Here is a 24,655-nt window from a genome sequence, read left to right as displayed (position 1 = left end):
AAAGAAAAAAAATAATAATAATCAATAATTGCAAGCATCACTAAGAATAATAAGAAGAAAGGAGTCGAAAAATTTAGAATAAAGAGAAAACATATTATTCTTGTTTTTTCTTCTAATTCAATTAAAACCAGCACACCTGATTTTTCTACAAAAGAATTGGTACAACACATAAAGGTACCTTTCGCCGTTGCTGAATCGCTAATGTCATCCAGTCTGATGTAAACATCTGAACACGTTCTACACATGGCATTCCCTCGTTTATGTTGTTTTTCTCTTGCAAATTCACAGATGGCGGCGAAAACGTTATCTGAGGAATAGAACACTTCAGAGAATCAAGGGGTTTCCGCATTTCTACAATACTTCTTAACATTTCTCTGTTTGGTATCCCATTAATACTCGGATTTCTAAATCCCCACTGCGTCTGATCTCGCTGATGCTCTTGCTGTCCCTGATGTTTTTTGTATTTTCTATTTCCCAACGCATGTTGCCTGGCCTCACTAAATTTAGTCTGTGCATGTCGGAATACTTCCACCATAGATTGTATTTCTCCCGTTGTATCATTTCCTTGCACGAAACCATCTAGTAATATCAATAATTCCTTCTCAGATAATGGAGTACGTTTTTTGCTCGTAGTATAATATGATGATGATGATGATGATAATGATGGTAAATCACACCCTTCATCATTACCATCAGTTTCTTTACCTCGAATTAACGTAATAACAAATTCAAGCAATGATTCAGGAGATGATAAGAGAATTCCTCCTCCTCCACCTTCTCCTCTTTGTATTTCCCCTATTCTTTCTTCAGATCCAATTCTTCTTGTTGTTGGGTTTACTTGTAAAACCTTATTGGAATCAGTTTCTTTGTACGTCACACTTACCACAAAACCACCTCCTGTTTCAAGGACATTTCGCATAGATCGCATTCGAGAAAGACTAACTGTGGTATCCGGTGATACAAGTAGAAAACATTTATTATCAAACAAGCGAGTTCCCGTCGCCTGTCGTTGTTGTCTACGACTACGACACTGTTTAGAGAGTTGCATACTACTACGAGGGGCACCCGGTGGTAAGAGTTCTGGACACCATTCATACACGGAAAGATCACGAAATGGAAGAAAAGATTGACGTATTTCACAATCCTGAAGAAGTTTTGGAGTGACGACCCACAAACCAGCGGCAACAGCGGCAAGAACACTCTCTCGTTGGGTTAATTGATGTGTTACAAGTACATCGGCATCCTGAACAGAACGCTCAACAACTTGAACGCGCGTGATAACACCTGTCATCATATCCATTGGGTGATGAAGTCGTTGTTGATGCCAGAAACTTCTATGATGACCATCTGTACTGTTATCACTATTATCAACCTCACTGCATACAGAGTCACTGAGTCTTCTACAGACAACTACCAATTTATCTCTCTCTGGTACATCGTGAAGAATGTGAATACGCACGGCACCGCTACTACTACTACTACTACTACTATCACCACCAGCACCACTAGCACCGGCTAAGTTGAAATATGAAGAAGAAGAAGAACCTTCGGCAGCTATTTGCGAAGAAACAGATGATGGAGAATGTAATGGACGAATACTATTACTATTCGCATCCGGGTCCCATTGTTGTGGCATTTCAAGAGCTGTTACTGAGCTTCTACCAGCCAAACTACGGCAGCTAAAACGTGTACATGATGCAGTATCATTATCACTATCATCATCAATGTGGCAGATACTATTATGGTTACTGACTCTATTATTATTATTATTATTATTATTAACATCCATGTTATGTTTATTGATATTAAGAGTCTTTTTATTAGAATAGGTATAATCACCATCATCATCTCCAAGTACATGTGGTTCTCGGATAGGGGTACAAGCGTGTCTGTTAATATCTACATCTTCATCCATCTGTGGTACACTTTCCCTCTTCGACAGTTCCTCACTCCCAGATTTCCTTGGGGAGTTTAACACCTGAATTGGCTCCGCCTCTTGCACGAGAGCCACAGAAGGTGAAATAACACGAGGAACACCAACACGTTGTTTCTGTGGTGTACGCAGCGTCGATCGTGGGCAGCTTTGTCGTGTAGCACTAAGATGACTACTATTAAGTAGATCCCGCGGCAGGTGTGGACGACCGGGAGTAACATTAGGGGTAGTAAAATCAAACTGATAACCAGAACCAACAAGCTGCGATGATGGTGAGATTTCCCCAACAGCTGATGTAGCAGTTGCGGCTTTTGTGGAACTTTCAAATGGCAAAAGTGTAACATCCGTAATACCAACACGCCGTCGTTGTGGTGTAATGGGCGGTGTAACAGTGGAGAAGGCCACTGTTGCACGTCCTGGATTGCATGGTTCTTCATCATCATCCTCTTGTTGCTGTTCTTCTTTTATAGGATTATTATTATTATTATTATTATTATTATATGTTATAGGTAGTGTGTATGGGGTTTCCTCTAGAAATACACCCCATACCACACTTGCATGAAGCCATTCCATACCTACAAGTGATATTCGTCCTGTGTTGACAATTCCCATAAGTTCATATAACAAGACACTCGGCACGTTTTTTGGCCAGATAGCTTGACGTGTGAGAAGTCCTTCACGTTCCTCTAATTGATCTGCTTTTGACCATGGTAGAATCTCTGAATTCTCTGTTAATGGACCAGATGCCATAATAGAAGCAATATCCACAATTACTATATGTGTTACGGCTTCTTGTAATAATACCTCCGCCGTATGACCACCTAATTCACTCACAGCTGCTGCTAGACAACTCACAAGTACTCGACGTAATGTTGTGGCAGCTGTACATACTTCATCTTCCATAATACAGAGAAAATATACAGAAACTCCTACAAGTGGCGCCTTCTCATGTCTTCTTTGACCAAGCCATGGTGAGATGGTTAGTGGTTTTCCTGCCTCACAACGTAATCGTCGTCGTGCAAGCCGTTCATTCTCTGTTGGTACAGGTTGATAAAAAATAAAACAACTACTCGGATGTAACATGCGTTGTGCCGCTAAACAACAAAGTACATAGTCTTGTGTAACAGCTGGAAGATAACGTAATGGATGCCATTGTGAACCATTACTTCTTTTCCCATCATTACGAAGTAGAATATTGGATGGTCGTTGATCCCCATGGGGCACAACATATAAGGCGATAATAGCTCCAGATGCTTCTGGTAATAATGGTGAGAGTTTTCGACTGTGTCCTGTGTCGGATTGTATATGATAGTGAGTTACTGCAGCATCTCCATCGATTTGTGCACGAGATAATCGTTTATGAAATACACTGCGACGACGAACAAAATCTAGTAATTCACGTTCTGCCTGTTGCTTCTTTTCATCTTCTTCTTCCATTGTTGTAGTTTCCACTGTAGTTCCAGTACGTGTTAATGCCTTGGTCCACTCATCTCGAGTTTTTTTCATCCATATACCTTTACCGTGCTTAATAAGAGCACGTACAACAGCTAATTCAATACGTGAAAAGTCATTTTCCATAAAGCAAAAGAGACAAGATATAAGTGGGGGTAATGAGTCCTCATCAATATTGGATGATGATGTGCTCAATAACTCAAGGAGATCTTTAACTCGACGCTCTGCAAGATGAAGTTCGGCATTGTACTGTTTTTCGGCATCATTAAGAGTATCTGGTGCTACAACTTCAAGACGTGATTTTTTACTATTAGATTGCAAAGATTCACTTGCTGATGTTTTTTTCTTTCTAGGACGAGGCAAAGGCACTTCAGATTGTTGTTGTTGTTCTTGTTGTTGTTGTTGTTGTTTAGGTGCTTCAAAGAGTGATACAGTAGATGTGATACGTAAATTAAACTGCTCCGTAGGAGGAACTTCATTCAGTGGTAGTGGTAAAGGAAAGAAGGAAGTATTTCGAGTAACACCAGAGGAATTAACAATAGTCGTATCAACATTATGTGAAGCGTGTAGAAGCATCATACGTTGATAACAAGTATGCAGCCATGCTATTGTAACTATACGTTCAACCGGTACTCCATAGCAGGAACATAAATGATCACGTAGTTGTGCTAAAACCTGACCTTGTTGTTGTCGTTGATATCCCTGCTGTTGCTGCTGATGTGTATTATTTCCACTATTAGTAGTAGTAATACCTTTATTCATTCCCTCTGGTGATAGCTGAAGTAATTCACTTCCCACTACAACAACATCGGTGAGAGGTGTTACAATACACGTGCGGAGAAAGCGACAAGAGACTGCCATACGAATACATTCCACTAACTCACGTGCCGTACATCCCAAGAGCGCTACCTGTAAAAAAGGATGGCTCTGTGTAAAGAAGAAATGATTTTCATTCTCTTCAAAGCTCTTATTATTATTATTATTATTATTATTATTATTATTAATGCTTAAAGCACCATTAGCAGAGGGATGACCTGACGGATTCACTGCCGTTATTCCCTTTTCTTCCTGTAAAGAACAACATAGTGTATTTGTATCCTGGTTTCCATAATGAGCATCCTGCAATGTGTTTGTCTCATGTTTCACTATCAATACATCTTTCTTTACTGAAGTAACTTGTTTAGTATCACTCTTATTTTTACCATCACCTTCATCATTATCACTATTATCTACTATTGCCACTGTGCCTCTTTCCTGCGGTTTTGTTTTTGTTATTTTCTCTGCTACTGTTGTGTTTGGTAATACTGCATTATCACGCTGGGTGTGGGGTACAGCCCCACCAACAATAGAGATTGGCAGTGCACAGAGTTGCGCAATAGTATCAAAATCAGTCCTAGAAGAAGCTTTCATACTCATTTCATTATTATTATTATTATTATTATTATTATTATTATCATCCATCGTACTGACACTAGTACCTAATGCCGCCATTGTAAGAAAACGCGTATATTCAACAACGGGAATATCTGTAGCCCACGCAAATCGTATCTTTTCAGGAAGAGCAGGTGAAGATACGCTTCCTTGTGGTCCCGTAGAGAGTCGACCAGAAAGACGTTGTTGTTGCTGTTGCCATTGCTTAAACCATCCAGGTGGTACAAATAACATAGATGTTTGTGCCGTAAGTGTACGATCAAAATCCCCACCATGACGTTCAACAATAGAAATAAGAGCCTTTTCCTCATCTTTTGTCATTTGGGTTGCACAAAAAGTATAACCGGCTAGGGGCAAAAGTTTCGCGTCTGCAAAGGCGATTCTACCATGTGATTCAAGCCAACGCGGTGAAACCACAGGAATGCGGTGTTGTTCCGCCACGAGACGTTTACGTGTGAGTCCTTGTCCAGCAACGAGAACTGTTGTACGTCGTGTTATTTGTGTTTGCACAACGGCACCAAGGGATTCCGCGAATGATCGAATTCTACGCAAAGTCCACGAAATATTAATCCCTCCTTGTGGGATTGTTGTCGTTGTTCCTTTTTCTTGTATGTATGTATGATTTTTGTTTTCATCGCCACACTCGTCATCCTCCTCATCGTAAAAGCCGGTAAAGCATATGTGATAACCAGAAAGGGTCATTTTGTTTTTTTTTAATTTCTTTCTGTGCTCTAGAATCGCTGTTATTGATGTCGCCACTGTTGTTGTTGATAATATTATTATTCGCGAGGGAGTTTGTGGGGATTGGGGAAGTCTATCACACCTGCACGCAAGTCTATATAATTTACAAATACAATTACAAGGAAATACGTTGGTCTGAAGGAACTCTAGCGTCCCCTCTTTTTTGTTTTCATATGGGAGGAAACAAATTTTTTTATGTGTTTTTTTGTTTTTTTTTTTGTTGTTGTTGTACGAAAAAAAAAAGAAACTCCAGGAAATATAAAATAAGAAAAAATAAAAGGGAAGGAAGTAGAAGAATGATGAAAAATATTATTTTATACAGATATATAAATATAAATAAATAAATAAATATATATATATATATATATATATATATTTATATATATATGAGAAAAGGGAGGGGGAGTTTTAAGGAAACGCGTTCACTTGAGGTAATGCCACAGTCAGAAGCAAGGAAAAAGAAACGAAAGAGAGCAAAAATATAAAAATACCTAGCCTAATCGATCAAAAAGGCCAATATACTAACGATCAAACGCTCAATTCTATATTATCTACATATCAACATCCAAATAAGTAAATATAAATATATTCCACCTTAGTCTACATCTGTTTTTTTCTATTTATACCCTTTCACCCTTTCCTTGCTTCACTGGATTTATCTATCAGCTCCTAGCGGGATATAAACTGCAATCTCATCTTCATCACTTTCATGTGTTTGTTGTTGTTGTTGTTGTTGTTGTTGTTGCCGTCGTTGTACATTTCCTCGAGTTGTTGAATGTCGTACCTGTGCCGGTAGTTCTAGTGCGTTGTTATTCTGTAATCCGCCTTGAGTCATCGTGTGGTTATCATTATTATAATTACCTCCGTAATTATTATCGTTTTCGCTGCTTTCAGAACTCGTTGGCTCATCATCATCATTATATTCACTGGACACAAATTCTCGTCCCTGTTCTCGTAATTCCCCAGACACTGACGTTTCTCCTCTTGTCTCCGTTGTTACCCCATCCGTCTGGGTTCGCACACTCGTGCCGTTGTTATCATGAATACCCGTATAACTCGCATAATGATGATAGTCATGATTATTCTGATTATTATTATTATTATTATTATTATTATTATTATTATTATTATTATTACCGTTCAGTTGGGGATTCCCAGGACTGACACTGTCAGCGCCCTCTGTGAGATAACGTGATCGTCGCACCATTGTGCGAAACTCCTCCAATCGCCGCAAATGTTCAATTTCCGCCTCTCGTCGCATTTGCATGCGTTCCACTCGCTCCGCCTCTTCACCGCCGTGCACCCACGCCGTCACGAGTCGCCGCTCCGCTGCAAACACCGGCCGATCGTCCAAATGCATGAGTTCCACACAACGCGCCAGCACAGTTTTGCGGTATCGCGGGAGTGTGCGCACGAGCGGATTGCCGGAGAGACGCAGCGAGCGCAGGCGTGGGAGTCGCTCCAACACCAACAGCACCGCCTCGCCATCGTCGAGTTGGTTGTGGCTGAGATCCAGCACGGTGAGGTTGTGGTGGGAGAGCAGCGCCAGCAGGTCCGAGGCGTGGCGGAGGCGATTGCCGCTGAGGTTGAGTGTGCGCAGAGAACTGCATGGATTGCGGTGTTTGTCTGGGACGTCATCGGAGATTTTACCATCATCTGAAACGGTGAGTGGCATGTGTGTGCAGAACTGTGTATATGCAATAACGCGATTACGCCATACATCAAGTGACTCCTGACGTGAGATGGCATCTGTAGTAGGATTAGTAGTAGTGGGAGTAAGAGCAATAGAAACAGGGGCATCCGTAGTTGTGTTAGGCATAGTAGAAGTGAGTGGAGGAGATGTAGAACTATATGAACCAGACTCTGTTGAATTCCTCTTTTTGAAAACATCTTTAGTTTCCCCATGCGCTTTCTCTGTCCATACTGTTTGTGGTTGTGATTGCTGTTGTTGTGGTTCATGTGGACTGTCACCCTGTGCTTGACGTTCTTCTGCTTCTGCTTCTCGGAGTTTCTCACCGAGGGTCTTATTTTCTTCAGTTTCTTTAGCACGGAGTTCATTCTGCATACTCTTAGAGTTCTCTAAGAGTCTTTTTGCCTTTTCTTGACGTCCTTTTTCATACTCTGCGGCCTTCGCATTAAATTCCTCACAGTGTGCCCGTACCGATTGTACAAAATTATTTGAAATATTCACAGTATCCAGACGCTGAAAACCACTCAAATCTGGAATCTCATGTAAAAGATTATTATGAAGGTATAACTCCCGAAGAGTAGGATAAAGCGAATGAAATACATCTTTTACAATATCAGATTCATTAAATGATTTTTGACTGGATTCCATAGTCTCTTTATTCGTTTGTTTCTCATTGACATTATCATTATTATTAGTAATATTAGTAACAGTGGCACGAGCAGTATCAAGCGCGTCATCAACATTCCCACCTTTTCCATCTTGAACTTGAAGAGAAGGTGCTGTTTTCCAATCTTCGTAACAATCTAAATATGCACTCTTTGAGTTTCCACGTTTAGAAATAATCTTCGCTTTACTTGCTTCATCCTTATCTAATTTTTCCTTCTCGTCTTCTGCAGGTTTAACTGAAATACGCCGGCTATCCTTTCCACATGGTATATGACTGAGTGCATTACTCTCCAGCCATAATACCTTTACGTCTGTGTACGGTGTAAAGGCATCATCATCAATCTTTTCAAAACCCTTACGGTGTAGATATAACTTTTCATTACAAACAGGATTACGGTAATACCCGAGTTTTACACATATCTTTTTTATTACATCTGTTGTGATGGTTGTTTCAGGCGATGTCGATCTTTCCATCTCTGTAAGACTGTGTGGGTGTGAGTGGGTATGTATGTTGCGTAAATGTGGTAGCTCGCCTTTTTATTGGGAGAATATCATCAAAACGAAGGAGAAAAGAAGAAGGACGAAAAAAAAAAACAAGAGGAAGAGAAAAAGAATAAATATAAATACTGCTTTAGTAACCTTAGTTGGGTATACTATAATCTATAACATTTCAACGACAAGAACAAAATAATAAAACTTAAAATGATTGTACACGCCATAAAAGGAGAACCCTCTCCTTCTCCCTCTTTCTCTTTTACACACACATATATACATGCATATATGCATATAAACAATCATTCCCATACGTTATTTATTGACTTTCCTTTTGTTTCTGTTGTTGACGCTGATACTCCCTTAATGAATTCATAAGTGTATCCATCGTCTGCTTATTAGCCCCTTTATATGGTTGTCCATACGTCACAAATGTCTCTGCTAATACTCGTAAAGCCTCACGACGTTCCTTTCGCTCTTGGAATGCCTGTTGAGGATCAAGCAGAATCGCCGTTGCCACACACCGCGCCGTAGACTCCAATTCCTCAACAGAAACAAACCACGCTAAATCCACCATCGCCGCAGAATCTTTAAATGTGTGCTGCCGTACACGACTTAAACAACGCCACTTATCTAGTTTGCGTTGTATACGATGAGGGGCAATCTCCTGCAGGAATAATAACAATCGCTGCACTGGATCAGTTGTCTCACTATACTTCACCACCCGCAGGTACTCCTGTCCTACGGCGTATAATACTTCCTTTGCGAGACCCGTATTCAACAATCGACGCAGTCGATCTTTTAACATTTGAACTTCTGCTCCATTTCCAGAGTGCTTTTGTTGTTGTTGCTGTTGTTGTAATGGTTGTAAGTAAGAGATGAGTAAGACATCACGGCAGCGTTCAAGCATACGTTGATGTGAAACGGCCAGTTCCTCCTGTGTCCAGTCGAGTCCATCCACCACACGTTGGGAGAAACTCCCAGTGCGTACATCTCCTACAATACGTTGAAGTTCATCTCCACCAAATAAAGCCCGTAATGCATCACGTTTCTTTGCCCCAACATCATCAACTCCACTTTTTCCACCAATATCATATTTACGCCGCTTCTCTGTATTACTAAGCACACGATATGCTTTTGTGATAGTATCAAACTGTGCCGCCGCGCTGCGACTTGGATTCTTATCGGGATGTACTTCCAACACCAAACGATTATACGCCTCTCGAATTTCACGTGTTGTGGCCTCACGTGTTACTCCTAATACGGCGTAGTAATCACTCTCATTCTCCGCATATCTCCCACTATTATTATTATTATTCCCATCATTCTTCCTTTCACTTTCATATGTAACAGGACGTTTCTTTTCACTCCGTTGTTGTCGTCTTGATTCACGTCGCATAGCACGCTCTCGTAGTTTCTCTTCGGATGGCTCTAATGCAAGAAGTGGATGAGTGTGTCCCACAACACCAGAGGAATACTCATAACGACAGGCAAGGGCATTCCAGCAAAATCCACTTCGGCATAAATACACCACTGGTGCTTCTAATTGATATAAGAAGCATAGAAATAACTGCTGGACTGCGGCATACCATGCAATGGTGAAAAATACAGCACCCCATGTGAGTCCAACAGCTGGTGCGAGAATAAATGTATGAGGACGTAGACCACCTAATCGTACCGCCTCCAATGAAACTGAAAGTGCCAAAAGCGGAGAAAGAAAAAATGCGAGTGCTACATTAAACATTGAACCAGCAATACCTCTGCAGATATGACGTGTCGGTCGTGTGGAAAGAACTACTCTGGACTCATCTCCGTCCTCCTCACGTCGTCGTCGTAGATATTCCACTTCCTCTTCTGTCATGAGTGTAAAGGTACCACGTTTTTTTTCAGGTTGAATAAGAAGACGACTAAACCAGGAAACTTTAGTTGAATTTGCTTCATTCATAGATTTATTGGGGCGTCCCAATGAAACCACGGCGAGTGAACGTCTGAATGGACAATATTGTATCACCGCATTGAGTTGCTGTAGAATGAGTCCACGTGCCGTTAATCCACTGGCCATCACACCCAAAATTCTTTTCTCGTAATTGCTATATATATATATATATATAGAGAGAGAGAGAGAGAGAGAGATGTACTTATTTATGTATGTATTTTATATGCGTATGTATTATTCTTTTGCTATGTATCTCTCTCTGTGTATTTCTCTTAATCTTTTTCTTTCTTTGTCTTCCTTGTCACCGGTTTTCTTCTTTTACGCTTTACTACCAAGTAAATAAGTGCACAAAGTCAGACTACTTTCTTTTCTTAATAGAGAGTAAACCCCCACCAAAAAAAAAAAAAAGAATACTAATAATATAATTGAAAAGAATAAAAAGGACTAAAATCGCCTATATAAGAGAAAAACATTTACTTTATCCCATTTCACACGATAAATATGTATGATTATATACAAATACTTTTCTCATACATATGTGCATATATATGAGAAAAAAAAATCACAAATAGCAAGAAATATATACTCTCCTTCTATTCATAAATAAACTATAAAACCCCACCAATATAAAAAAAAACAAGTACATTGCTGTATTTTATATCTCTTTACCAGAATGTACAGATCTACAGAAGGTCTAACAATGAAAAAAAAGGGTGTATACAAGTACATTTCTGTGTTTTTTCTATCATCTTAAGACGGTGTAATATGGGAAAAATTCGTTCTTGCAAACAATAAAAATGAAAAAAAAAAAAAAAACAGAAAAAGCCTACGAAGGAAAAAAAGGGTATTTTTCCTTTCGTGATTGGACTTATCTTCTAGCACTCTAACATAATTTTCTTATCCTTTCTTTTATTTTTTTGCTTTGTACCCACACTCTATTTTTCTATTTCTTTTTATTTTTTTCTTTCTTTTCAATAATAATAAGTAAATATAAACAAAACATAATCTATACATTCCAAGGTTATTATGCATGGTATGTTTAAAAAAAACGTGCATTCGTGGCTTGCTCCTTAGCCAATCGAACCTGCACATCTAGCGCAAACTGCACCGCAGCAAATAAATCTTCATGCAAGTGCGGTAAACGCAATGGTCGGAAATTAGGCACTACACATTCTTCATCCATTTCTTCTTCTTCTTCTCGTTGTTGTTGTTGAGATTTATTTCTATATTTCCCATATGATGAATCATGAATAGCCGCAAGAGTGGACTCCGCAACTGTAACGGCTCGATATGGTGGAAATCGTCTTTCCCAGAGTTCCACTTCTGGTGTTATGTTAGTCGTTGTGCCTCTCTTTCCGCTTCCTTGTGTGGCTCCTGCGAGATCGGAAGGATCAGTCGTCATTTTCATTAATTCAATTTCAAATGAACTTCTTCTTTGTTTATTATTATTATTATTATTATTATTATTATTATTATTATTATTATTATTATCATTTTGAACTGTTGTACTAGTGACGTTAGTCTTCTTTTTTCTTTTAGCAGCTGTGCGAAACTCGTGCTGTCGAAGTGCGAAAACCTTATACCGCAGTCCTTCAAGATCCATTGGCTCCGGCAATAGACCACTCATCTCAGAGGCCTCCGCACTCATTAAGAAAACCACCGCAATATCTCCATAGTTTTTCTTTCCACCTCCGGAGTTTAAAATATTAAACCGTTGCTGGGCGGTTATTCCTTCGGAAGAGCCGGCAGTTGTATCAAAATCACGTAATAGTCGAGATACCGCATTACTCTTAGATGCAAGTACGGCGGAATTATCAATACCACCTCCTTTATTTTCATCCAGTGGTTTTACGGATTGTTGTAGTGGTGGTAGTACATGTACAACTTCGCGTTTTCCAAACCGTTCCACTACTGATTTCTCCGCTAAAACAGAACGCAAAACCACAACACGTTCTTCTTTGTTTTCTCCATATTTACTGTAACTATTATTCCAACTCTCTGAAGCAAAAATAGAAGCAGCTAAATGACTTGAATGATCGGCACGTGTGTCTCTTCTTCCTCCTCCTCCTTCTTCTTTAGATGATGAGAAAGTAAGTTCTATACAATGTTCTCTTCCTGTAACATTACTATTTACAGTAAGTGGAGTAATACGTAATAGTGTAGGAAATCCACCTAATGTACGAAGATACAATACAGCAGTATATAACACTTTGGCGGCATAAGAAAGTTCAACAAATTGCACTTGCTGTAATACTGTCTGAGAGGAATTATCATGAATTCCACCTCCACTAAACATTGTTATCCAACGACCATCTCTTCGAGGAAGTGATGCACCCAACACTGGTATACGCGCACTAGATTTATTGGATGTAAGAAATTCACTATCTAGTAAAAGTTGTGGTTCTCGTAGAAGTGCAGAACGTGCTGCAAACGAATTTGGAAGTTTTTCTACCTTATAAGATTCCACTACATCTTCAGTAGTACCGGTAGAATAAATAGTAGGATGCATACCAGTATTAGAATGTCGTAAATTTTGAAAAAGATTTTGATAATCAGCATCTATTCCACGAGGACGGCGATAAGGTGGTCCATCAGTAGTATCAGTAACTAAATATGATTCCGTTTTCTTAGCTAATCCTGCTTCTTGCAAAGGTCGCATCCATTCTTTTCTCTCTTTATCACCACGTTCTTGATGACTTCCCACATACCAAACATCACGTTGTCCTGTTGTTTTTTTGTCTTGTCCCTCCCCCTTTAATACCGTACTATCTGGTAGTAATACATTAGATGGCGGTTCTATCCATGCATGTGGGGAACGAATTTTTGATCCTTTCTGTGTTCCCATTGACAAAGAACCACTGTAATCCTCACCTAAACGTGGTACAGAGTGTGAAGCGATATCATCACCAAGTGAATCGTGTAACATTAACAAAGGATTAAGAGAGGATTGTAGAATATCTACTGATAAATGTGAGGGGAATGGAGAAGGAGTGGGAGCCACACCCTTTTCAAAAGTAGCCACATCTTCTGTGTAAAACTTTTTAATCGTCTTTGGTGGGAGAGGCTTTAGTGTGGGAACTTTCTTTCCCTTTATTCTCACTTCATTCTCCCTCCTTGTATCAAGATGTGCATTCCAAGTATCATCATAATCATCGTCATCAAGTGCAAAACTCTCAATAAAACTTTTTCTAACTCGTGGATTATTTGAGTGATCTCTTCTTTTAAGAGTTGACCCACCAATTGCTCCAGATGATGAGAACCGTCTCCTTTCAGTAAGAGACATTCCCGATGTTGCGGATTCTCCTCTCATTGATCTTCCTGTTTTGACAGTTGTACATTGTGAGACACTACGATATTCTTGCTGTTTCTGTTTTTGTTGTTTTTGTTGTTCTCTTACCTGTTGCATTCTTGGTTGATGGGATTTCTTTGAAGAAGTAAATACACGCCGGGGTTCAGGTGTATTTATCACCAGACGACCACCACGAACTAAATAAGTCCCAACAACTGCAGGAGTTGGAGGAGATGGTAATGAACTCGAAATATGTACATTTCCTCTTCGTGTTGCAGATATCCCTCGTTTACCTCTATTTTCCCCTCTAGGCATCACACCCACTTCTCTCTTTACCGCATTTGTGTTCTTATTCATACTCTTATTCATATGTGTATTTCTATTACTTGTATGAACAACAGCAGCAGCAGCAGCAGCAGCAGCAGCGGTCACATTATCGGCTGGAGTATTTGAATTATCTGAGCTTCTCCTTCCATCGCCTACTTTGAGACCCAATCGCAATAACCACGTCTCATCATCGACGCTTCCGAGACTTTCCCGTCGACTCGCAAGGCCCTTGAGAAGACTGCAGAATCTTCCACTCTGCACTTCTTCATCATCGTCGAGGAAATTACTGATGGAGTTGGAGCGGCACCGAGAAGCGCGGAAGTGTGAATCTAAATCGGATGAATTTCCCCGTGGAAATAACGGCGGCGTCTCCGAAAACATGGCACCGCCTCGTTTATTTTTTTTCTGCTTTAATGTGCTTGGGTGAGGTCGCACAGTATAATGATGATAAAATGAGAAACCAAAAAAAAAAAAAGAGAAAAATACAAAGATACAAAGGTGTCAAATAAGAAAATTAAATAAGAAATATAATGATTTTATTTTTTCACTTATTCATGGAATTTACTATAATAAAAGTAAGTAAAACCAAAAAACAAGATAAAACAGCTAAAGGCTCGTAATAACCTCCCTTCACATACCTTGTACGTATTTTTTCCTTTTCTTTGTTTTTTTTTTCCTTTTCCACGTGTGCGTCATTTACATCAAATACAGTTCTTCCCATCAGGAGAGAATATGTAGAAAAGAAGAGAAAGGAGGGGAAAAAACAAGGAAATACAAGATAAAAAAAAGTAGAATGACCCACCATCTTCTAATTGCGTTCGTTCCTGTAAACACTCAGTCCTTTTCATTCTTTCTCTTTCAACATCAAATGCATAGATAAAGAAAAAAAGAGTTTCACTCTCTTTCCTCACTTCTATAATTCTTTCATTCCTTATCTATTTGTGTCTCTAACCATCCTCACTTGGCACAGGAGTGGCACCACGAACGTGAATATCAAATCCCTTCGTTGCAAAATGTTTATCTTCTGCAGGTCCTATAAAGGGTGGAATACCAGAACTGGCATCTTCTTTCGCGACATAAATAACATTATTACAAATAGATGCACAACTGACATCCCCCTCAAGACGTACGCATCCCTCAAAAGCATTTCCTCGTACTATGACATGCTGTGTCGGTATAAGTGATGGTTGTGGGACAGTATTCTCAGCCTTTTCCTTTGCATCTTCTTCTTCTTCTTCTTCTTCCTCATCTTCCTTCTCTTTGGTATCAAGAGACTCTTGTAATTCGTTTTCTAAAGGCGATGGATCTGGTAGTAATGGTGGAACAGGACCTTTAATAAGTAAACATTCTCGACCACACCACCTTACTGCACAACGTTTTATTTTTGCTGAACCCCCATTTCCAGAAGCCAAGATTCCAACTGTACTGTGGCTTTCCATTCGTGTAGCAGAAATTTCTGTACCGGCACATCCATCCAATAAAAGAATACCAATACCACTGTGTGCAATAAAACAATCTTGAATGGAAACATCTGCGTCATCCATATATACTCCAACTGCAGTTGTTGTTGTTTTGGGTATTTTTGCTTGATCCAATATATGTTGCCATCTATGTGCAAGACGAAGAATTGGACTTTGTTGGGCATGACGAGCGGCACGACAATGAAAACCTTCTGTTTCTGCTTTTTCTCCTTCTTGAGGAGCGAGGATAAGTGAACTGTTAATACGTAATCCACATCTTGGAAAGGCATAAACCGCATGCTGTTTACCTCCATAAATAACACAAAATTCCACTTGTACTTCAGTCAAAGGATGACCTACTACCGTCGTAACGGATGATGATGTTTGTTCTGGTGATGATGATGATTGCTGTTGATGTGTTGATGGTGTTGCAGAAGAAGATGAAGATGATGTTACTCCATTTACTGCTGATATTTTTTCGATTACTTGATTACCAAAAACACAGTGACGAATAGTAGCTCGACTAAGAGGCCCAAAAGAGACCCCTCCAAGGAAGCACAAACCTTGTACTTCTAAACGAGGTACAATTTTATTCTTTTTATTTTCTTCTTCCTCTTCTTCATTATCATCAACATTACTCTCGTTTTCTCTTTCTTGTTCATCATCATCATCATCCATTACATCTCTTCGAGGATCATAGTTTTTGATAGGTTTTAGTACCGTTGCTGATGTATCTCCCTTACCAGTAGCAATAAATGGTCCACTGTTAACTACCACCAATTTTCCACCAAATACAGGAAAAAGTGATGGATCTGGTTTGGTAGGAGTTATTGTATTTGGTTTTGGTGCATCTTCACCAAAAGGAGCATACCAAGGTCCTATACGACGTTGATCTGTAGGAATTCGTATTTTCTTATTATACCCACATTTTAATCCCATAGCCACAGGTACACCCATTATGTGAAGACCGTCCAGACGTGTTTCATCCATTTTTACTTCCTTCTCTTCATATGAACCAGGGTAAACGAGAACAAGATCTTCACGGTATGTAACGACTTCTAATGCATCCTGTAATGTTTTTAAGGTACTAAAACCACCAACATAATATGTACTAGGTCCATCTTGGTATTCCTCAAGTTCAACAAGTTCTGTCCATTCTTCTTCTTCCTCCTCTTCTTCCTCTTCTTCCTCTTCTTCTTCCTCCTCTTCTTGTTCTTCTTTCTTACGCGCGTCCTTGTCGTTCTTTTCGCGAGCCATTATATTTATTTATTTGCTCTTTATTGGTTTTTATCTCCTCAGATTCCTCTCTTTTCTTTTTTCAACCTGAAGAGAAAAAAAAAAAACAAAGAGAGAAAGAAGAAACAAACAAACAAACAAAAAAAAAAAACACTGCAGTCTAATCCCAATAGAAACATACATATACCATTACTCTCCAATATGATGGCAATAAAAACATATAACAAAAATATAATTTTTATTTATTTAAAAAATAAAAAAAAAGAAAAACATCCGAATTCTAAGAATATTTTTTTTGTGGTGGATGTTGAGGAAGAGGATGGGTTGGAGAAAAGATGCTCCCAACAGGGGTCGAACCTGTGACCTTGGGCTTATTAGACCCACGCTCTAACCGACTGAGCTATGAGAGCCACGAACAGTGAGAATGGGAATGCGAAAAAAGGAATTTAATTCGTGGAAAGGTAAATCATGGTAATATTCTTATGGTTTAAAACATTAATTATAATAGAAGGAGCGATAATAATATCTAAGAATGAAAAATTAAAAAAAAAAACTAAACAATCTTTTTTTTTACTATTTTTTCCTATGTGATTGTAAATGCATTGTATAAGAAGGAGGAGGGGAGTTGAGAGATGAAAAGAAAGAAAAAGGAGGGGGAAAAAAGATTTCGAGTGAGAAAGGAAACAACAAAAAAAATTAGAGTCATCTTCAGGAAAGCATACATCAGCTCTTGAAGGAAATAATTTCCTTCAACTGGAAAAGCACATGAAACAAAAAGGAAAAAAAAGTGTGACAAGGAGACGTCGTCTTCCTTTCATATTTTTGTGGGGTTTGACTTGTGTCTGAACACCTCCCTCTCTCTCTCTCTCTGTAAAAAAAAAAAAGCACTAACAATCACAAGAAAAAAAAACCGCTCCAACTTTCAAACGGCAAATCATGATGAATAGATCATCAACGCAAACATCCAAAGAACAAAGACGTTTTCTAACCAAACTTTAAATAATAATGGAAAGATATGTAAGTTGGCTTGATTGTTTGTTTGTTTGTTTGTCTTACTTCATCTTTTTTCACTGCATTCCATATATATATATATATATATATAGTGCGGTGGAATACCAGTACTGACCTCCACAAAACCACTGCTCCATATGTGGTATACGTTTTTATTCATTGCTAGACATAGTACGATAGCATTCTTCCGCTCTCAGGACTTTTCAACCTCCGTTTACGAAGTGCCATTGAGGGAGCCCCACCAGATATTGTTTCGGGTTCTTCTTCAGTTGCCACTTCTCCACGCCGGACTGCCCGGCAACGCTGTAGTTTTTGACTATACTTTTCAACCTGACGATCTAACACCAAAAGTTCTCGTGTTAACTTTGCAAGTTCATTAGTAAGAAGATTTAACGACGTATGGGTTTCACGTGCCACACTTTGAAGTTCTGCTAAACGTTCTATTCCCACTGAACCTTGATTGGTTAAGACTTCATACCGTCGTCGAGATTCCCCTGCAGACTTTTGCAGTACACGACATTGTTCCTCCAGCAGTTGTTTACTACTCGTAAGTTCTCCTTCACGTCCTCGCAAATTTCGTCGTCGTCTTTTTAACTCAAGAGACTCACGATGAAGGCGATAACTATACGCATCTACCGCCGCGATACGCCGTTCACCGGTGAATTGTACCTCATCCCCACTAATATCACTTCCATCATTATCATGAGCATTACCATTATTATTATTATTATTATTAAGGTGGTTCGTCGTTGCGTTTTGATAATGAGGCTGTCTCGGACGTTGAGATGGGGTGAAGAGTAAAAAGTCTGAAACCCCTTTAAGCTGTTGACGACAAATAGGACATTTCGCATCATTTTTATACTCATACAATTGAACCGCACATGGGAAGTGAAGCATATGTCCACATGGTAGTACCACAATACCTTGATTCCAAGCAATCGTATTTCCTTCATCTATAGCACTATTATTATTATTATTATTATTATTATTATTATTATTATTATTATTATTATTATTATTCACCCCAAGTGAACGTTTTTCCCTTCGATGATACTCCTCAACGGCAGAGATAAATGTACGTGTGATACCAACAAGATCATTATCGTCATTAAGACGTGGAACACCCGGTGCAAATGTGATTCTAAATTCATTATCTCCTTCTCCTTCTATTCCTGAGAAGGTTAATCCTTGTGAAGAGAGAGTCTTGTTATTCTTTTTCTCTGGAGTATCTCTGGGCGAGGGTGATCCATAACTACCATCACTGTTAGGGAGAAGTGTTTGTAAACATATAGAACACTCGGCCTGTCGAAGTGTGTCATAGAGCATCATTTCTTTCTTTCTCTCTGTTATATGTGTGTATTCACTTTACTGTCTTGTACCTTCATAAATAAAAATATTATGAATGTATAACGAAAGAAGGAAAGAAAGAGAGAGAAAGAGAGAGAAAGAGAGAGAAAGAGAGAGAAACAGCAATCAAGCCCCCTTTTTATATTGGACGGATCTATGATGAATAAAACATTAAAGAACAGTAAATGGGAAGATAATAAATATACATGTATACATTAATAATAACAATAATGTTTATTAATCAGTAGAACTTTTTTACACGAATAATGTTTTATATAATAATATACCTCTCTCTGAGTGCGTGTGTGTGTGTGTTTGCAAGTATGCGTATGTACCCACTCAAGGAAAAAATAAAATCAAAAAGAACACACGAAAAAATAAGTTGAAAGAATGAAAAGACAAACAATAATAACAATAACAATACATACATAAACAAACAAAGATGTTCATGCACAAAAACACCATAACATCGATATCAACAGAGTGACCATGTGGGTGGAGGTGCAGAGAAAATAACAGTCTGTCCTTGCCGCTGAACAAATCCACCCTCTTTTTCGTGTACAGTACCCCAGCTACAGCAAAGTCCTGGAGAGTCTTTATTATTATTATTATTATTATTATTATTATTATTATTATTATTATTATTATTATTATTATTATTATCCTTATCTTCTTTACTTTCCATATCATGATCAACACTATCAGAGTTTTCATCAACCAATAATAAGTTATGATCCATTTCGTATTTCCACGCATGAAGTGCAACAACGCCTCGGACTCCATTGCTAAAGGAAGCCACTGGAATACGACCCAAACATTCCCAACAAAGATCATCATGTGTATAAAAATTTTCACGATAAGTTTTAGGAAGCTCATCTACGTTAAAATATATCGTCGTCTTTTTATCTTGTGAAGTATTCTCGAGAGTTTCTCTCTGCTCTTCCTGTCCCTCTTCCTTCTTATCTGTATAATAGGAAACATCCCCAATGATTGGATGTCCCCAGTCACTTAAATGCATACGAATTTGATGCATTCGACCAGTGAAAGGAACACAGTGAACCAAAGTCTCACATTCATCCTGTACAACACATGAAGATGAAGAAGAAGTACTACAGTAACGTAGTGGCTGACAAAGTGTTGCAGCTTCTATTAAAAAAGGTTCTCTAAGCTGTTTTCTACTGGCATCCTGTGGTGACTGCACCACGCTATCATTCCTTTTATTATTATTATTATTATTATTATTATTATTATTATTATTATTATTATTATTATTATTATTATTATTATTATTATTATTATTATTATTATTATTATTATTATTATTATTATTATTATTATTATTATTATTATTGTCATTGTTGTTACTAGTATTATTACTGTTTTTGGTGGTAGTAATAGTATTGGTTATGGTGGTATTGTTGTTTCCGTCCTCATCGTCATCCTCACGAAACTTATACTGCACTAACGGAGAAGCGAGTAGTACGGTTGGTCCAATTTGTGAAACAGATGACAATGTTGTATTTGTATTGGTATTCGTTGTTGTATTCCTCTCACAATATACAGAGTCACTTGTAGCGAGAAAGAGACCATCTTTTGGTTTATATTTCTTTTCTTCAATTGTTTCATTCTTCTTGGTAATGTTCCGTGTACGTAGTAATTGTATCGCATCATGAGGGAAACGACCGTGAACTCGGGCCAAGTAACGTTTTCTCACACCCACATAAAGACTTTCTAACATCTTTTCATCCAGTGTTGGTATATTATTATTATTATTATTATTATTATTATTATTATTATTATTATTATTATTATTATTTTCATTCTTCTCCATCTTTTCTTTCGTTTGCTCTCGCAATGGTAGTAATAACTCTTTTAGAAAGACTGTCTCCATTTGTTTTGTTTTCCTTGTAAGTGCTTCTCCAACACGCCGCGTTGCCGCCTGTGAGACGCCAAATAACAAAACACCAGAAGTTACTTTATCCAGACGATAGCAAGGACGCGGTAAACGTTCAAATGGCACGGATTCACATAATTCTATTCCTGTTGTTTTTTCTTTTTCTTCCTTCTTATCTTTTTCTTTTTCATCCACACTATAGTAGGCGAGTAACTCCTGAATCTCCATCTCACTTAAGTCTGTGGTGGATACAATAGACTGCAACAAGGGATCACGGTCTATTAACCACGCATAAAGACGCTTAGGGGATAATACATACTCAAGCATAGATGTACAGGAATTCATAAAGTAACGACCGCCCGCATGTGTGGGAACTCCAGCTGGTTTATGTATAATTAACAAACCATATGCGTTAATGCGTACGGCGGCTATAAGAATAGGATCCACACCTGTCATTCCCATCCTTATAGGAATTTCATGTCGATGAATTGTGTGTAATACGAGATCTCCATGCTGTAATAATGTTGGTTCTATCGTATTTGTTGTTGTTGTTGTCACTTCACTTTCATCCGGTACATCAACGCCTTGTGATCGTTTCATTCGACTTCTCCGTACATTTTGGTGTAAACACGCTTGTCGTCGTAAACGTCCTTGCTGTACACATGCCTCATAATACGCACGGGAGTGATGGGCGTGTTCTTCACTGTATACATCTAATAATGCCCGTCCTGCCCAGCGTCCCTTTACAAACACACGGAATGTGTAATGATACGGCACTACATGACGGCGTACAGTCATAATAGTGGATTCACCGCGAAGTGTATACCATGGAAAACCAGGAATAAAAGGAGTGGCGTACAGTTCACGTGCCACTGGAGAGGTCCATGATTCTTCTTCAAGTTCCACTAGTCGTGCCACATCCATTTGCATATATATATATATATATATATATATATATACCCCTTGTTTGTTTTGTTCTTGTTCTTGTACGGTTTATTGTGGAAGATGGAGGGAAGGCGAAAAAATCAAAGCAAAATATAAAGACAATGAAAACGTAATGAAAAGAAATATAGGATCATTCATAAATCTAAGTTGTAATAAAAGAATCACTTAGTTGTGAGAGGAACAACAAATAAGGAGGTGTAAGAATAGTTCAAGTGACAGGTGTTGCAAGAGTAATAACCAATATTCTTTAATAATCCCATTATAAATGAGATTCATAAATATTGTCATTTACTTCTCCTTCAAAGTTAGATGCAGTTTGACCCTTCACAACCTTCATTGCTTTTCTCACCGCCGACGGGGGTGGAATTGGCTCCTCCAAGAGATGCAAAGAAACTAGTAACGACATGATACGATCATAGCCGGTGTTTTGATGGACGTGGTCCAATGCAAAGAGAATGTCTCGTATATCCTGTAATAAAAGAGAAGAAGGAGATCTTTGAAGAGAAGTTATTGTATACTCAATCACAATACTCCAAAATCGTTTATCCGCATAACGCAAGGCAGCAAGAGCACTACACACACTTGCTACATTTCCCAACAAAATCATCGCCTCATCCACATTTTCACCATCGTGTCTCTGTAGTTTATTTTTCTTCTTTTTCTTTTCTTCTTCTTGTTTCTCCAATTCTTTACGTCCCTTTAGTGAAAGTAAACGCAATTGTGCCTGACGTCGTTTAGCTTCTGAGTCTTGTACGTGTTGCATAGATTCATACATTCGTACTTCCAGCGCACGGGCAAGCGCATGCATGTGAGAGCACACCGTATAAGAGATCGCCGTTGAACGAAGAGTCTTCCCACTTTCATTATTATTACTATTATCATTATTCATAGAAAGATTATTATTATTATTATTATTATTATTATTATTATTATTATTATTATTATTATTATTATCATTTGGATCACTATAATCTGCACATTTAGCCAATGCCGTGGCGACTGCAGCAAGTCGGTACGAATCGAGTTGCTCACACGCCCCAAGTGCCGGCAGTAAGAGACGATAAAGTACAGGCATGAGTTTAACAGGTGGATTAATCGTTAATAACGCCGATGCGGCATCTGCTAATCTTATCGCTCCTTCTAATTCCCTCGGTGTGAGACGGACACCCATGTGTCGTACACGTTCGTCTGCACGATTTGGGAATGGTGAAAGATCACGTATAATCTCTTTTTTTTCACAGTCATCAATGCTCGATTCTGTGTATTTCTCAGATTTATCATGATAATGATGATAATGAGCGGCGTGAAGTGTATAGACAAGACGTTCCTGTGCTAGGTAAAATATCACCACACGTAATTCACGAATTACTGTCGTAATAAGTGTTTTATCCGTTATATCTATAGTTTTTCTTGAAGGATGTGAATCACTAAAGTTAAGGGATAATTGGGTTTCACCAAGTTGTACCAAGGCACACAGAGCCTGTAGGAATACAGGAAGTGTATGTAAATCATGTGGAATTCGTTCTACACTAGGATCACCAGATGCGTTAAAAGTGAACATTTCCTCTTCTAACAATATAAACAATTCATTCACTTCTGCAACTGGGAAATGTATTCGCCAAAGTCTACAGAAACGACGCCAAGTATTAATATCATCCCCTCTCACTGTCACAGCCTCCTGAATGCTCTCCACAATCTGCTGCCAAACAGGTATATCTAACGATGATGATGATGATGATGATGATTCAGTTATTGTTGTTAGATTGGATTTAATTATATTGTCAGAAGAAGAATTTGATATTCCGCAAATCTCCGGTGAGTGAAGGGCATTATTATTATTATTATTATTATTATTATTATTATTATTGTGTTCCCATCGTCGTTGATGTAAATTACTACAGCGAGTAAACGGGAAATGAATGCACCACCTTCGCACACTGACAGGCCGTGGACGGAGAGAACACAAGATGGTTCTTGTCGCCATTAACGAAATGAGAAGAAAAACAAAATAAGAGAAAAAAAGACTTTACGTACACAAATGAAAAGAGAAACAAGAAAAAGGGAAAAAGGACGATAATATTAAACAAAAAATAAGAGCATGAGAAGTATTAAGTTAAGACAATGTAAACGGTATTGCTGATGTATTCAAGTATAAATATTTTTCGTTTTGTAGAATGATTCATGAAAGAAAAAAGGAGAGAGAAGTACTACCATTATCAATAATATCTCTCAATTGAATCTTAGCAATTTCCCCTGTATTTTCCTTTTTTAAGAAACGGAAAGAAAAACAGACAAACAAACAAAGGAAACACATACACACACACTTCTCTTCAGTGGAGGCACATTGTCAATGATGTTGACGATAAATTAAACCCTTTTTTTTTATCAAATAACTATATCTGTGTTTATATGTGCCATATGTGAAAAAGAAAAGAAAAATTCAAGGCACCATAAATTCTGACCTTTTTTTTGTTTTTTTTTTTCCTTTCTGCTGAGCATTTCTCCATTCTCCTACTTACTCCTCCCTCTTTCAATCCATTATCGTCTCATCTTTTTTTTTCGTCTTTTTATCATTTCCGACTTCCATCGTGCGTACAATTATAGACTCCACTTTATTGAAATGACACAATCAAACAAAAAAAAGAAAAAAAAAACACATATTCTCTCATCACGATCTTCTTCACTCTTTCCAACAAAATAAAGAGCCATGCAAGCAGAACAACAACAACAAAAAAAAGAAGCAGTACAGAAACACCACCACCACCACAATAAGAATAACAACCGCCGTATAAGAAAGCAGTCCCA

General features: G+C 38.4%; 8 protein-coding genes across 8 annotated transcripts; all 8 read right to left on the bottom strand.

Annotated features, from left to right (window-relative positions):
- Positions 1-145: 145 nt before the first annotated feature.
- On the bottom strand, positions 146-5,518 carry LSM04_002485 (BRCT domain; the record flags this gene model as incomplete). Its single annotated transcript, XM_067331371.1, has 1 exon — positions 146-5,518. The coding sequence occupies one exon, from the start codon at positions 5,516-5,518 to the stop codon at positions 146-148; it is 5,373 nt and encodes a 1,790-aa protein (XP_067192108.1).
- A 694-nt stretch (positions 5,519-6,212) lies between these two features.
- Positions 6,213-8,387, bottom strand: LSM04_005524 (Leucine rich repeat 4; the record flags this gene model as incomplete). The annotated part of the gene is made up of 1 exon (XM_067331370.1): positions 6,213-8,387. One exon carries the CDS (start codon positions 8,385-8,387, stop codon positions 6,213-6,215), a length of 2,175 nt encoding a protein of 724 aa, XP_067192174.1.
- A 337-nt stretch (positions 8,388-8,724) lies between these two features.
- On the bottom strand, positions 8,725-10,467 carry LSM04_000431 (DnaJ domain; the record flags this gene model as incomplete). Its single annotated transcript, XM_067331369.1, has 1 exon — positions 8,725-10,467. The coding sequence occupies one exon, from the start codon at positions 10,465-10,467 to the stop codon at positions 8,725-8,727; it is 1,743 nt and encodes a 580-aa protein (XP_067192062.1).
- Positions 10,468-11,380: 913 nt separating this feature from the next.
- LSM04_007067 (uncharacterized protein) lies at positions 11,381-14,338 on the bottom strand (the record flags this gene model as incomplete). The annotated part of the gene is made up of 1 exon (XM_067331368.1): positions 11,381-14,338. The coding sequence occupies one exon, from the start codon at positions 14,336-14,338 to the stop codon at positions 11,381-11,383; it is 2,958 nt and encodes a 985-aa protein (XP_067192210.1).
- A 566-nt stretch (positions 14,339-14,904) lies between these two features.
- On the bottom strand, positions 14,905-16,674 carry LSM04_001750 (uncharacterized protein; the record flags this gene model as incomplete). Its single annotated transcript, XM_067331367.1, has 1 exon — positions 14,905-16,674. The coding sequence occupies one exon, from the start codon at positions 16,672-16,674 to the stop codon at positions 14,905-14,907; it is 1,770 nt and encodes a 589-aa protein (XP_067192090.1).
- Positions 16,675-17,826: 1,152 nt separating this feature from the next.
- Positions 17,827-18,993, bottom strand: LSM04_002637 (uncharacterized protein; the record flags this gene model as incomplete). Its single annotated transcript, XM_067331366.1, has 1 exon — positions 17,827-18,993. The coding sequence occupies one exon, from the start codon at positions 18,991-18,993 to the stop codon at positions 17,827-17,829; it is 1,167 nt and encodes a 388-aa protein (XP_067192111.1).
- Positions 18,994-19,486: 493 nt separating this feature from the next.
- On the bottom strand, positions 19,487-21,829 carry LSM04_004020 (Pseudouridine synthase; the record flags this gene model as incomplete). Its single annotated transcript, XM_067331364.1, has 1 exon — positions 19,487-21,829. One exon carries the CDS (start codon positions 21,827-21,829, stop codon positions 19,487-19,489), a length of 2,343 nt encoding a protein of 780 aa, XP_067192144.1.
- A 280-nt stretch (positions 21,830-22,109) lies between these two features.
- Positions 22,110-23,834, bottom strand: LSM04_004276 (uncharacterized protein; the record flags this gene model as incomplete). Its single annotated transcript, XM_067331363.1, has 1 exon — positions 22,110-23,834. One exon carries the CDS (start codon positions 23,832-23,834, stop codon positions 22,110-22,112), a length of 1,725 nt encoding a protein of 574 aa, XP_067192147.1.
- Between the last annotated feature and the right edge of the window lie 821 nt (positions 23,835-24,655).

This window comes from Trypanosoma melophagium, assembly GCF_022059095.1.
Source record: "Trypanosoma melophagium isolate St. Kilda chromosome Unknown ctg20segment0, whole genome shotgun sequence".
Lineage (NCBI taxonomy): Eukaryota > Euglenozoa > Kinetoplastea > Trypanosomatida > Trypanosomatidae > Trypanosoma > Trypanosoma melophagium.
Note: the sequence above shows the minus strand (reverse complement) of the source record. Positions and strands in the feature narration are given on the sequence as shown.